Source organism: Macrotis lagotis, chromosome 7 (assembly GCF_037893015.1).
Source record: "Macrotis lagotis isolate mMagLag1 chromosome 7, bilby.v1.9.chrom.fasta, whole genome shotgun sequence".
NCBI lineage: Eukaryota > Metazoa > Chordata > Mammalia > Peramelemorphia > Peramelidae > Macrotis > Macrotis lagotis.
The window spans coordinates 39,358,531-39,371,597 of record NC_133664.1 but is presented as its reverse complement, the minus strand read 5'-3'; the positions used below and the strand labels follow the sequence as shown (position 1 = coordinate 39,371,597).

At 39.9% G+C, this 13,067-nt stretch overlaps 1 protein-coding gene and 1 long non-coding RNA gene across 2 annotated transcripts in view; one reads left to right on the top strand and one right to left on the bottom strand.

Annotated features, from left to right (window-relative positions):
• Positions 1-13,067, top strand: part of CPNE4 (copine 4) — a 340,001-nt gene that overhangs the window by 299,225 nt on the left and 27,709 nt on the right. The window contains exons 8-9 of the mRNA XM_074195809.1: positions 1,348-1,434; positions 3,057-3,116. Of these exons, the coding sequence (XP_074051910.1) occupies positions 1,348-1,434; positions 3,057-3,116 (147 nt within the window). The remainder of the gene's footprint in view (positions 1-1,347; positions 1,435-3,056; positions 3,117-13,067) is intronic.
• The window catches only part of LOC141494521 (uncharacterized), a 47,432-nt gene continuing 45,995 nt past the window's right edge, over positions 11,631-13,067 (bottom strand). The window contains exon 4 of the long non-coding RNA XR_012470473.1: positions 11,631-11,913. This is a non-coding gene — a long non-coding RNA (uncharacterized LOC141494521). The remainder of the gene's footprint in view (positions 11,914-13,067) is intronic.

Below are 13,067 nucleotides of genomic sequence, written 5' to 3'. Positions count from 1 at the left end.
ATAAAGAAATTGAAGCACAGAGAGTAATTGACTTGGAATGCATTATCACCATACCATCTCATTTATTTTTGATAGGATGTTGGGGAATAACAAATGCATGAGAAAGTTGATATGTGAGAGGTTTTGTTTTTAATTTTCATTAATTAATTTTAATTAAAAATAATATATTTTTAAATAAATAACACTAGATTGTAGACTGATTAGATAACAATTGATTTTGTCCTACCAAGATGCCTGTAGGTTGAAAACTATTCCCGCCCCCTTACCTACCTCAACATTTTCTACTACCTTCTGCCCATCCCTATTCCTGTGTCTGGTTGACTGTCATATAACACTTAATGGTTATTTGACTCTGTACAAGTCACTTAACCTTTGGCTGCCTCAGTAACTCAACTGTATAATGGGGACAATTAAAATGTCAAATCTGAGTTCTTATGATGATCAAGTGAGATAATATTTATAAAGAACTTGGCACAGTCCTTGAGATTGGAGTTACCAAGCATTAGTTAATAGCAGTTACTATAAGCCAATGTGCTATACTCTAGGGATATGAAAGGGAAAAAAAAATCCCTGCTATTAAGGCGTTCTAACTCTTCTGTGGCAGATTACATGCAAATAATTATGTACTTGCAAGATACATAGGCACTCATCAACAACAGGGAAGATTCCAACATTAAAGGGAATTGGCAAGAGTTTCTTATAGAAAGTGGAATTTGGGCTGAGGATTGAAGACAGGAAGCAAAGATGAGATATAAGAGCATAACATGCAAGGGGAACCAGAGTTGGGAGGTGAACGAAATGCGTAAGAAACCAGTCAGGGTCACTGGGTTGAAGAGTCCGTGGTGGGACTTAAGATGTGGAAGGTAGGAAGAGGCCAGGTAACAGAAGGCTTTGTGCTCATGTTTGTCCTCGTCATTCAGAACCCCCCCCCCCCACTATTTCTGATATGGATAGACAAGAGCACAGTTAACTGCTTGGATAAATGATGTACATTAATTCTGATGGGTCAGTAACTTCCTGGAGGCTACCGTCGACACTCTCCAATATTTCTCATCTTTTAATTCCCTCTCTATCCAGTATAGCCCAGAATGATAGGTCTGGGGCCATGTTCCTCACTATTAATGCATCTGCTTTGACAACTGCCTCCCCTCCATGGCCTGAACTCATCCAGACCATGTCCTCCTGGTCCCCAAACTTGTTTCTAGGACTGGCTGCCCTGTCCCCTTAGTGTTAATTTAAGATTTCTGTCAACATTTGTGTCACTCTCAGAACACATTGGTTTGCTCTTAATGACTCAATTTCTTCTTCGTGTAGGTGGCTCTCATGCTGTGATTGATTTTGTTGCAGGTACAATGGGAGTGTATAAATCCAAAGTACAAAGCAAAGAAGAAGAATTACAAGAACTCCGGCATGGTTATTCTGAACCAGTGCAAGGTGGGACCACTAATACTCTTCTGCATTTTGGTTGTCAGAAGGGGGAAGCTATTACCAAAATAATAACCCATAATTCAACAAGACTTCCAGGTTTCAAAACTCTTCACTACAGTCCTGTGGAATAAGCAGTATATACAGTTATCTGTATTTTGCAAATGGAGAAATGGAGGCTCAGAAATGGAATGTGCCTTTATCAGAGTCACACAGCTACTAAATGGTATAGTTGAGATTCAGATTCTAGAGTTCTGAGTCTAAGACCAAGATATACGTTAATGTGAAAGAATAGAAGGGAAACGACCCAGAGAATACTGATACTTCTTTCTTGGGCTCATCTTGATTCTTTTATCTAGAGATCTTAATCTGGATCATACAGAAAGTGAATGAAGAGGGGCAAGAAGATAAATTGAAAGCCCAAAAGGAAGATACAGTATCCAAAGAGAGTTACTTTGTTTAGGGGAAAAATCTGTGTTTCCATAACAAATATTCTTTTGAGTCTGCCATGTTTTCTGTTAGTAATTAGCATTTTCCTAAAATGTCTGAATCCTAGCTTTGGGATTGATCAGTCACTTTGCCATTCTATGTCTTTCCTTTTCTGCAAAGAAAGAGATTATTTCTATCCTACCTATTAGTGATTAGAAAGAAAACAGAAATAATGTAGTGCTTTGGACTCAAAAACATATGGTCAATTAAAGGTGTAGGCTATGGAGCTGTGATTTCATTGGTGTCAGGAAGAAATGCACTCCCAAATGTGGCCCAAATCAGATTAAAATGTAATTGAGAAATATTTATCAATAGCAATATATATATATATATATATATATATATATATATAAACATATATGCATACACATCTATAAAATAGAATGCAGATAAGATGTGGTTTTCTAAGTCAACACAAATATCTTTATTCAGGCCCCATTTCCCCAGTGAAGAAAATCATTCTGCCAATGCAGGTTGGCACCTTCTCTGCATCTTCAAGTCTTAGAGAGTTCTCAAAGGCACTGAGAGATCACCTGCCTTGCTCAGGGTCATAGGGTCAGTCTATGTCTGAGGCAGAAGGTGAGTCTCTGGCTTTGAGATCAGCTCTCTATTCACTATGCCACCTTGCCCCTTAGTCCCAGAAGTTCAACCCCAGCCTTGAATTGTGAGTGGTCAGCCTACATCCCCTGGGAGGAAAAACAGGGTTGGGAAAAAGACCAGAATTTTAGTTTGGGACTTGTTGAGTTAGAGGGGTCAGGAAGGGACATTGAGTTGGAGCTGTCCATCAGGCCATGGGAAATGGCCCGTTAGGTATCAGGGGAGAATTAAGGATCAATCTTTTTATTGGGGGACATGGTAAGTGACAGAGTCAGAATTCAGCTCCCCATCTTACCGGTTCTTCCAACTGTGCTCCAGCTGCCTTCTGCAATTAGCCAGAGGAAGAAGAAAAGCAGCTATTTCAAGTGGTTTGTACTTCTCTTGCCATCCTGCCACTTTAGGAAGGAAAATAGCAGAGATCTGTTCCTGCCTTGGTGCTGCTACTTCTTCATTCTTTAGTTTTAACTACCCATCCATTAGTCTTTCAAATCAGTAACAAAACATACTGTTACTAATCAGAATTCTTCCAATTCCTTCTTTTTCAGATTCACAAGATGCACTCCTTCTTAGATTACATCATGGGTGGATGCCAAATCCAGTTTACAGTAAGTTCACTTTACTATTTACTTTGATTCAGGAGTCCATCAAAGCTGTATATTCACCATGTTCATTTAGCAAGGTAGTCCTAGATTCTTGTTGAATTTTATAGTTCTTTTAATGGATATTATTCTTAGTAAAGTGGACAAATTTCAGGATCCCATTGGCAGCATTCATTGTGGCATTGGATTTCACAGCCAGAAACTCTTGGGGTGAAGGTGGGAGATTTGAATGAACTTCCAATTATTTTTCTTCCTCCTATGACTACATCTGTGGCTTGATCAATCCATCAAACAGTCAACAAATATTTAGGAAACACCTACTCTTTGTCAGTCTTTGTGCTGTATACAGGGGATATGGAGACTTTTAAAGTCAAACTCTTCTAATAAGGTTACAATCTATGATGGTCCATCTATACAAAAAAGGTACAGGCTCTCAGGGTGAGGAGAGGTGATATGAGGCATGAGCTGAGGTAGGACATCTAGAAAATGTTATTAAAACTTGAAAAAAGCCAAAGATTCAAAGATGTAGAAATGAGAAAAGAGTGAATTTTAGGCGTGGGGACAGGGGGAAGGCGGTACCAAGAGGCACAAAGATGGTAGATCATGTCCTGTCTAAGAACTTGGCTCAACTATAATGTGCAAAAGCCCCTAGAATCAGAGAATTGGTGCTAAAAGGAACCATAGAGGTCATCAAGTTCAGCTTTTGAGGAATTTTACAGAAGAGGAGATTAGAATCTAGAGAGCTTCAGAGATTTACAAATTGTATCTGAGGTAAATCTAGAATCCCAGTATTCCTGACTGTGTCCATGTGAATGACACAGAATAATAATACCTCAGAGTATCAAATGTGTCTTGGGGTTTAATTGAGTTTGCCAGCAAGGGAGCTCCTTTCACATGAGCAGAGACTCCCCAAAGTGAGTTTACATGGGGTTTATATATTTTTAAACCACAAAGGGAGGCCTTCAGGCAAAAAGAAATTGAGAGAGAATGTTGTAAGAGCTGGATGATTCAATAAGCTGATTCAATTGGCCCTGAACAGATGCTGTCATACAGGATGTTCTTGTGGAAGGGTAAGTGGGGTGGGGGAGTGTGGCAAGGGGATCCTTTAACTGGTGAACTAATGGATGACTCCAGATGGAGGGAGTTCATGCTCAGTTTGTGAGTCACATCCAACACTCTGCTTTGCCATGCCCCCCCCCCAAAGAAATGTGCAATCAGGCTAGAAAGGTGGGCAGGAGCCAAAGTGCCAGACACAGATTTCCATATGACTTTCCCTTAATGAGGAATGCCTATTTCACTGTGTGTGTGTGTGTGTGTGTGTGTGTGTATACCACCAAGGTGGAAAAAAAAAAATCATACATCGGGGGATGTGCTTCATGATCCTTTCCAGCTGTCCATCTCCATGTCTATGATCCCAGTATTCCTGGGATTCTATGATTCCATCTTAATTATGAGAGCCTAGACATCTCCTTAAGACCAGAAAAATCTGACACTTTTCTAACCTCTCAACTAATACTGTGCTAATGAGCACCAGGTGTGTCAATTAGGAGCAGCCACACCTGAGTGTCTGTGATTCATAGACCCAAAGGGTGTTTTTGACGGAAGCAGGATGAGTTGACAAAGGGACAATTCTGTGTCCTGGCAGCACCGGAAATAATTGCCCAGGGAAATCAGTGGATGGTTTTTAAAAGCTATTTATAAGATTTTAAAACAGAATGGTATTGATTCAGGTCATTTTTAGATTTCATAGGTCTTGAACAACCTTCAGATAGTCACTTGACTCACCTTCTTGCCATTATCTAAGGAAATACTCATTTATTTCAGGCAGTTCATGACTTATGTATAGGGTTATCACCTTACTGCTGTGAATCTCACTTGGCTCATCTGTAAAATGGGAATAATAATGTTTCTATTACCTACTTTTTGGTGTTATAGTGAAGCTCTAATTGCAAAAGCATTTTGCAGTCTTTAAAACTGTATGTAAATTTATTATTACATCTGACAAATATATCCACCCAGACGTACCTTTCCAGGAACCACACTCTTAACCATCCTTAGAAATTGCTTTTGTATTCCTTGCCTAAGCCTCCCATTCAGCCTCTTTGTTGCAGACCCTGCTCCACCCTGAAATACCCTCTTTTAAAGCTCCATGCCTCTCTCAATCCCATAATCTCAGTGCCCAGAATTCTTAGAGAGGGAAAAAGAACTGGGGGAGATGGGGAGCAGGAGCATGATGGGGAAAAGAAAAAAGCTATCTCGTACCCTCACCTCTTCTTTCCCAAAATATATTCTGCTGATTCCCTAGCACTAGTATTCTTCAGCAATAAAAGGAAGGGAGAAGGGGGGAAAGATATGGTAAATGTCTGCCACCATTTCCTCTCCTTCTTCCCCCTGCATCCCCTTGGCAACAGAAGAGAAAGGAAAGGAGGAGAAGGAAGAAGTAAAACCCTACCTTCCACACATGTAGGGGAAAAAAAGGAGGGAGAGAAAATGGGTCATCTCAACTTTTCCTTATCCTGTTCAGCCCTGTCGTCATTCTCAGAGTCCTCAGGCCTTTCTCCTATTCATAATTCCTTCACTTCCGTTCTCCACCCTCCTCTGAGTTTCCAACTATAGTTGGATACACACACACACACACACACACACACACGCACACATTCATACATCAAGCTTTGAGTCTTCTATGTAAAGATTAACAGGGATTCATAACTGTGCTTATCAGATGCCCAGATTTGCCAGGCTTCAATATCCAAGTTGTCCAAATGCTTCATCACTCTGGGGAATACACATTAAAAGCCAATATTCCCAGTGTTCAGCACAGTGCTTTGTACATGGTAAATACTTAATAATATTTTATGCATTAATTCACTTGCATTTCCAGAAATTAGAACAGCACCTAGCACATAGTAAGCATTTCTCCATCCTCTTTCTATGAATTCAATGAATCTATCCATCTATCAATCTATCTAGGAATACTTTTTCTACAGAAATCTCATCACGTTTGCTTCACTGGGCTAGTCTCTGTAGTATGATTGGTACTGTACCTTACATATTCAGTGGATGAAGCAGGCTTTGGGGGTGGGGTGAGCCTGGAAACCTAATCATCATGTATAATATGGTTTCCATGGGCACATGCACTTTTCTAAGGAAATGACTTAGGGAATGACTCCTGGAATATTTCTGTGAATTGGGGAGTAGGGGATATGTTTGTCTGCTTTTGGAGGGGATGGATGGTACTTAGGTTTTTCTGGGTTTGTTTGTTTACTACAAATGATTGAACAGAATCCTAGAGAGCGAAGCAATCTCAGAGGTCCAGTTTATTCTCCTACACTTTACGGCCGGTGATGCAGCGAAGAATTCAGTGAGGTTCAGATTCCAACTTTGCCCACTGGTTACTCTAAAATCACATCCTTTGCTCTCTAGAAAGGTCAAGAAACCTGGAGTTCTGAACCTGTTGGTATAAGGACATATTTACTTGTTTATCTGTTTATCTATATATCTGTTTATTTGTTTATTTTTTTAGTAACCAGTGTCTTCAGTAACAACTGCACAAGGACAAACTTTACAGGAGACCTTACAATTCAGGCCTGGAGCAGATCTTGTTGGCTCTGTATTAATTGAGGAAGAGAAGGAGGAACTAATTGGCTATTAGATCTCATGGTCCTAAACAAAATGGCAGGGGATGTTAGAAAAGCCAACCGAGGAATCTATGTAGGGGAAGGGGAGTGGATCACCTTTAAACTCAAGCCAAGCTATAATTTTTATCTGATAGCTCTTGGTAGGTAGGATTTAAACTCAAATATTATTCATTATAAATCTAATCCTCAAACCACCACACTTTTATTTGTTCTTAAAGTAGGGGGATCTCGCATCCCCTTCCCCCTGCTGATCCATGGTAACTCAGAGATATTAGTCAAGCCCAGGGAAGGATAATGCAGAAGACTTGGGAGTGGGGGGATCTTGAGGAGAGAAGCAGCAGAATCCCTAAGATGTCACTTTTGACTGTCCTCTCTTCTAACCATTTCCCTGTTGGTATAACTGCATTGCCTGGACATAGGAAAATGCTGAGGGCAGGTAGAAGTAGGAGCATATGTCCAGGCAAGGGGAAAGTAGCCTAAAAGTTGAGTCTTGAAGGAAGGCTTTCAAAGAGGCCAAGTTGAGGAGAGAGGGTTAATACAAATCAGGACTGGGCACTGATGCTAATAAAGGGATATTTGGGGTTAGATTTCTATTCTGGGATTTCAGTCACCCATCCCTGAGCAGTCAGTATCTCTGTAATCTGAAATGGGAGTTGATTGGAGCTGGAGGCTGGGCTGAGAAGCCCATGGTTGAGGAACAACCAAAACACTCTCAAGTTCCTGTGAATTGAAAGCACTAATGAGTGCTTTGCTAGCAGCCTTGCTGGGTCCTCTCAGGGTCACTTGGTATCTCTACTGTGAGGATGCACTTTTCAGTTACAAGGAAGTTCCTACAAAGTCCACAGAGTATTTTCTTTGTTCCCAGGTCCTTAGATGCACCAAAGACAGGCACTCAGATATTTTCTGCTAGGAAAGTATTGATCAATAGCAGGACTGATCTCATGACTTCCTTGCAAAACTCTCTCTCCAGAAGGGGAAGGGCAAGGTTGTGTGGCTTATGAAGGACTGAAGACCCAAGGGGATTAGAATGCCAAGTCACTGCTCTCCCTGCCATCCTACTCAGGTTTATTATGAGCTAGAGAGGAGTGTAGGTTCTCTGTAATCTGGAAGCCCAGTAGCTCTGTATCATGGTCAACCCCAAGGTGGTTGAGGAAGAATAATCAAGTTGGGCAGAATGCTCATCTTGAAGCCAGGGAGAAGATCTAGTATCGAGAACTGCTTCTGACATATAATGGCTAGGTGGTCTTAGGCAAATTCCTTTGTCTTTTGTGTGTGCCTCAGTTTCCTCATCTCTAAAATGAGATTTAAATTATTATCTTCCTTCCAGATCTAAATTATTATCCCATGGGCGTCTCAGAGCCCCAAGCAACTATCACTGAAAGTTTTGATCCAGGAGCTAATCTACACTGGTAGGGGGATCCATGGAAAACACACATACATCTCCTTAAGCACATATCATGTGCCTCCCCCAAAAGGGGAAAAATTGTTCTTTGTTCAGGTTCAGAATGTGGCAAATCAATGAACAATAAAATGAGACACTAGGTACTTACGTATAAAATATCAATATTTAGAGAGCACATATTGGATAGTGTCTGACTACATTTATCTAAAGAGCTGAGGATAGAGGGATGGCTTTGGTTAAAGTTATTTGCATTAGAATTTCATTTGCTGTGTGTTAACAGCAATGCTATTGAGCCCTAAAGTTTGTAAAGTATATTCCTTCTGACAAACCTGTGAATTAAATGGAGTTTTTGTGGTTTAGTAATTTTTCAGTTATTTCCAACTCTTAAGAAATGGTTTACCATTTTTGTCTCCAGATGAGGAAACTGAAGCAAATAGGATTCAATGACTTGCCCAGGGTCGCACTGCTAGGAAGGATCTGAAGCCAGATTTAAACGCAGGTCTTTTTTGCTCCAGACCTGGTGCTCTAACCACCACCTAGAAACTCAAGGTTGAGTATGATGATCCTAAATTTGTAAACAGGGGAAACTGAGACCCAAGAAAGCTAAATGTCTTGCCAAGTCTCAGAGCCAAGTGTCAGAGTTGCAATTTCTAGGGCTTCATAGAAGCTAGAAGGGAAATCTGATCCATATTTTTACATATAAGGAAACCAAGGGCCAAAAGGATTGCCAAGACTTCCTCAGTGACTCTTGTTAAAAATAATCTGTATTGTTCCTATTATATCACACCCCCTCCCAATAGGCTCTTCATAGAAATGATCTTCACCCTTAAGACTATTATTCAGGATTATTAAATATCTTTTTGGTAAGATTTTACTTTAAAAGATAAAATACCTTTTAGGAAATTGATCCCACTTTGATTTGATTTGTTGTTGCTCATACTTCATTTTTGAAGGGGACTGACGACAACGTCAAGAGTTGTCTTAATTTGTGTGTGAATTGGATCCATCTTTGGGCATTTCTTACTCTTGTCGTAATGCTGACAAGTATATTCTTCACTTAAAAGTGCCATCCAGGTTGGGAGGGAAGGAATGAAGAAATGTTTCCAAAATGATGAAGAAACCAAGTCTCAGTAGCAAATGGTAGCTAACATAACAATGTATGTACCCGTAGGCTTACTGAAGGATACACAAGCAGTGATCTCTCAGCTTGTGCCCCCCAACCCCCAGGTATAGTTCTGACCAATGGACTGAAAAGAATGGCACTCAGTTTGTGGCCATAGAACAGACCAAGTAGTAAAAGGGGCATTATCATTCTCTAGAGTAATCTGCTCTCACGGTACCTAGCAGAGATGCATAGGGATACAGACAACAAGCAAGAATGCAACCTATAATTTTTTTAAAGCTACATACACACACACCCCCAGAAATAAACAGCACCCCAAGCTCAGCTAGAGCAGCATGGCTCATCAGTAACACCTAAAAGTATAAATGCTGTAACAACAAATGATTTAGGAAAACCACAGGGAAGGAAGACAGTTTTAGAATTCTAGCAAATAACCACAGGCTCATTTCTTTCAGCATCCCTTTGAAATCTAACCAGGGGTTTCATAAATACTTCATTTGCAGTGTGAGAGAAAGGGTTTGTGAAGCAAAGTTGTTTTATGTTGGAGACTAAAGAATAATTCAAGAAAAGAGAACTCATCACTCTTATCTGGTTTCCTTGGGGGGGTCATGTGTATTGTGTACTTTGGGACCCCAAATTTATAAAAAAGAGCTGTTTCTTTTTTTTTGCAATTTAACAAAGCTGCTTTAAGGCCAACTTAATGAGGAGAGAAGTATCTTGAAAGGAGATAGATGGGATTCAGATTTCCATTCCAACTGCCCTCTGAGAAAGTCATGGAATCTGGAGCCTTCACTAAGGCATTTTGATTAGAAAGAAAGCTACTGGGCTTTGCAAATCCGTAAGCATTAAGTAAAGCAATGCAACAATGACCATGATCCATAAGCCAGAGTATTTCATTGGATTCCTTGTTTCTTTCCCCCTCTTCAACTTAATTCCAAGATTTCTCTGCCTTTATTTACCTTACCTAACTTCCTGCTCACTTCTCTTTCTGCATCATCCTGTGTATTTCCTCTTCTCTGTGTGTGTGTGTCTCTGTCTCTCTCCCCCACCCTGTTTCTTTTAAAAAGCATGGAATAGTTTTGGCAAATAGACAGAGCCAGAAGATAAGTTCAACCAATTCCCTTTGGTACATTTTCATTGAAACCTATTAAGTGAACCTGTTTTGGGAGATGTCGATTGGAAAAAGGGCTGCTGCTTGCTGACATCTACTTTATAGTATCCTCTCTTAGATAAGGCACATGATAAAAAGTTTCTCCTTCTGGGTGGTTTAGAGGATATGGCTCATTCATTTACCAGTTTGAAATTAAATTTTATTTTTCAATAAATATTTTCTCACTTTAACTCATCCACCCACTGGAAATAAAGAAAGAAAAATATGTCTAGTTAAGCAAAACAAATTCCCACAATGACCCTGTCCCCAAAATAAATCCCATTCTGCATCACTTCTTGGTCAGGAGAAGGGTAGCATTCTTCAACCTGGTTCCTCTGGAATTATCATTGATCATTGCCGTGATCAGAATTCTTAAGTCTTTCAGAATAATTTGCCTGTATGATGTTGCTATTATAGATATGCTGTTCTCCTGATTCTGTTCACTTTACTCTGCATCAGTTCCAAGGTGACCTAGGTTTCCCTTTCATCTCTTGTTTATTATTGATGCCCTTGCAAATACTTCACTTTTGACCTTTTTCTGACCAGAGGGAAGGAAGGATTTATTGAATGCCTCCTAGCTGATAGACATTGCATTAAACACTTTTAAATGATCTCATTTGATCTTCACAAAAGCCCTGACAAATAATTACTCTTGTTTTCCAAATTTCACAGTTGAGGAAACTGAGGTAAACAGGGGGTTAGGTCATTTGTTCAAGATCACACCACTACTAAAAGTGAGGAAAAATGCCCTCAGCCAAATAGGGACAAGAGGCATCCTTCTGCTGCCCTCCCTTTCTCCTCAAAGCTCCTAGTTAATTTTCTTTGCTATTTTATTTGGATGGGGAATGATGTCTTGGTTTTTGTTTTTGTCTTTTTTTTTTTTTAGAACACTGGAAGGAAATTGTCACTTAGTGGTAGGGTGAAACTTATAGCTCCTCCCTTTGCCTCCAATGCAAATTAGCACTCAATTAAGTTCTTTTGTTGGTGAGAGGGACTGCCAGTTTTATACTGAGACTGGAGAGAGGAAAACATTTGTATAGGATTTGTTTTTAGAAAAAAAAAAAAAAAAAGAAAATTATAAACAAGCCTAGAAAGAATGGTTGTTAAATAGCAATCTCAGAAATAAGAAAGTCATTTGACTGCACAGATCATTTCTCCCTATTTTTTGTGTTGGAATTTATTTTATTTTTTTTACTTGTATCTCTGAAACCGGATTGACTAACTGCAGTTGGCTTTTTCTCATTGGCCTACAACATAAGTAAGTAAGTTTTCAAGGGCAAATTGAGGAGAAGTAGAAATATCCTTAACTTTATTATTTTGGAAACCTTGGAAGTACCACCACAGAGATTGTCCTAAGAATTATGTCACCATTCATTGAATTTGGATGGACTTCTGGCTCCAAGAATCCAGATCCTAGTCACAAATCCATCATCATAAGCCACTGATCTTCCGAGCTATGCCTCTTCTTCTCCAAGCCTCAGTTTATTTATCTGTAAAATGAGACGACTGATATTAAAGTTCTGAATAGAGCATTCCAATTCCCTAATTCTATAATTGAGTTAAACCAACAGTATACAGTATGAGCCAGGATATTATTAGGAGTTAAATGAGATGGCACAAACCAGAAATGCCAAACTTGTTCAGAACAGACAACCATCATCAATAGAAAAGTAGGAGAGATTTCATGGCACTGATAAGAACTTGGAATGAGCCTTACAGGGATAACCAAGAGATTTGGGATTAGTGAGAGTTGAAGGGAGGGGAACAAGATCTAAGATAAAGGGAATGGGGTGTTCTTTCTCCCCACCTCACACAGTTTATAGAAAAATTAACTCTTTTTTCTGTTACCATATTTGAGAGTTATGGGAAGGGAGATTACAACCTCAGGGCTGCTTCGAACAGAAGGCAAAAACCTAGGTGAATTCCTAGAGATGGGCATCGGTGAAGGTGAGAGAAAAGGGAACACCAAGGATGGCTGGGAGGATCAGATGCTTCAAAGAGATTAAGAAAAAGGAGGATTGGGGAAAAAAAGATTTGGAACCTTGTGACTGCAGAGATAACAGAGACAGAGAACCTAGGGGGAATAATCGGTTCTCTCCAGGTTTCACTAGGTGGTCAGTAGATTCAACTCAACACACATTTATTTATGAAGCCCCTATTATAATCAAAGGAGATAAAATTTGTGTGGTATTAGCATAGTGCCTGATGAAGAGTAGGCATGATATAAAAGCTTATTCCTTCCCTTTCTATCAGGTACCAGGCTCTAGGGATACAAAAAACGAGGGAAGACCTTGCCCTCAAGGAACTTACATTCATTCAAGCAATCAATAAGCATCTATTAATCACCTACTATGTCCCAAGTACCATTCCAATCACTAAGGAAACAAAGACAAGAATAAAGCAGCCCCAGCCCTTCTAATTGAGAAGACACAAATGGATGTTTAAGTATAAGCAGAATACCTGAAAAGTAAACACGAGGTAGTTTGGGAGGTTGAGGGGGTGAGCATTACCGCCATCTTATATTGGGGGGGTCAGGAAGTTTGCCTGCATCCTAGGCCTCTGGCACGTAGCCAATGAAAAGCCACAGAGGTGTGAAATGGTGCATTTGTACTTCTTTATATGCAGTGCACCTACTAGTAAATAA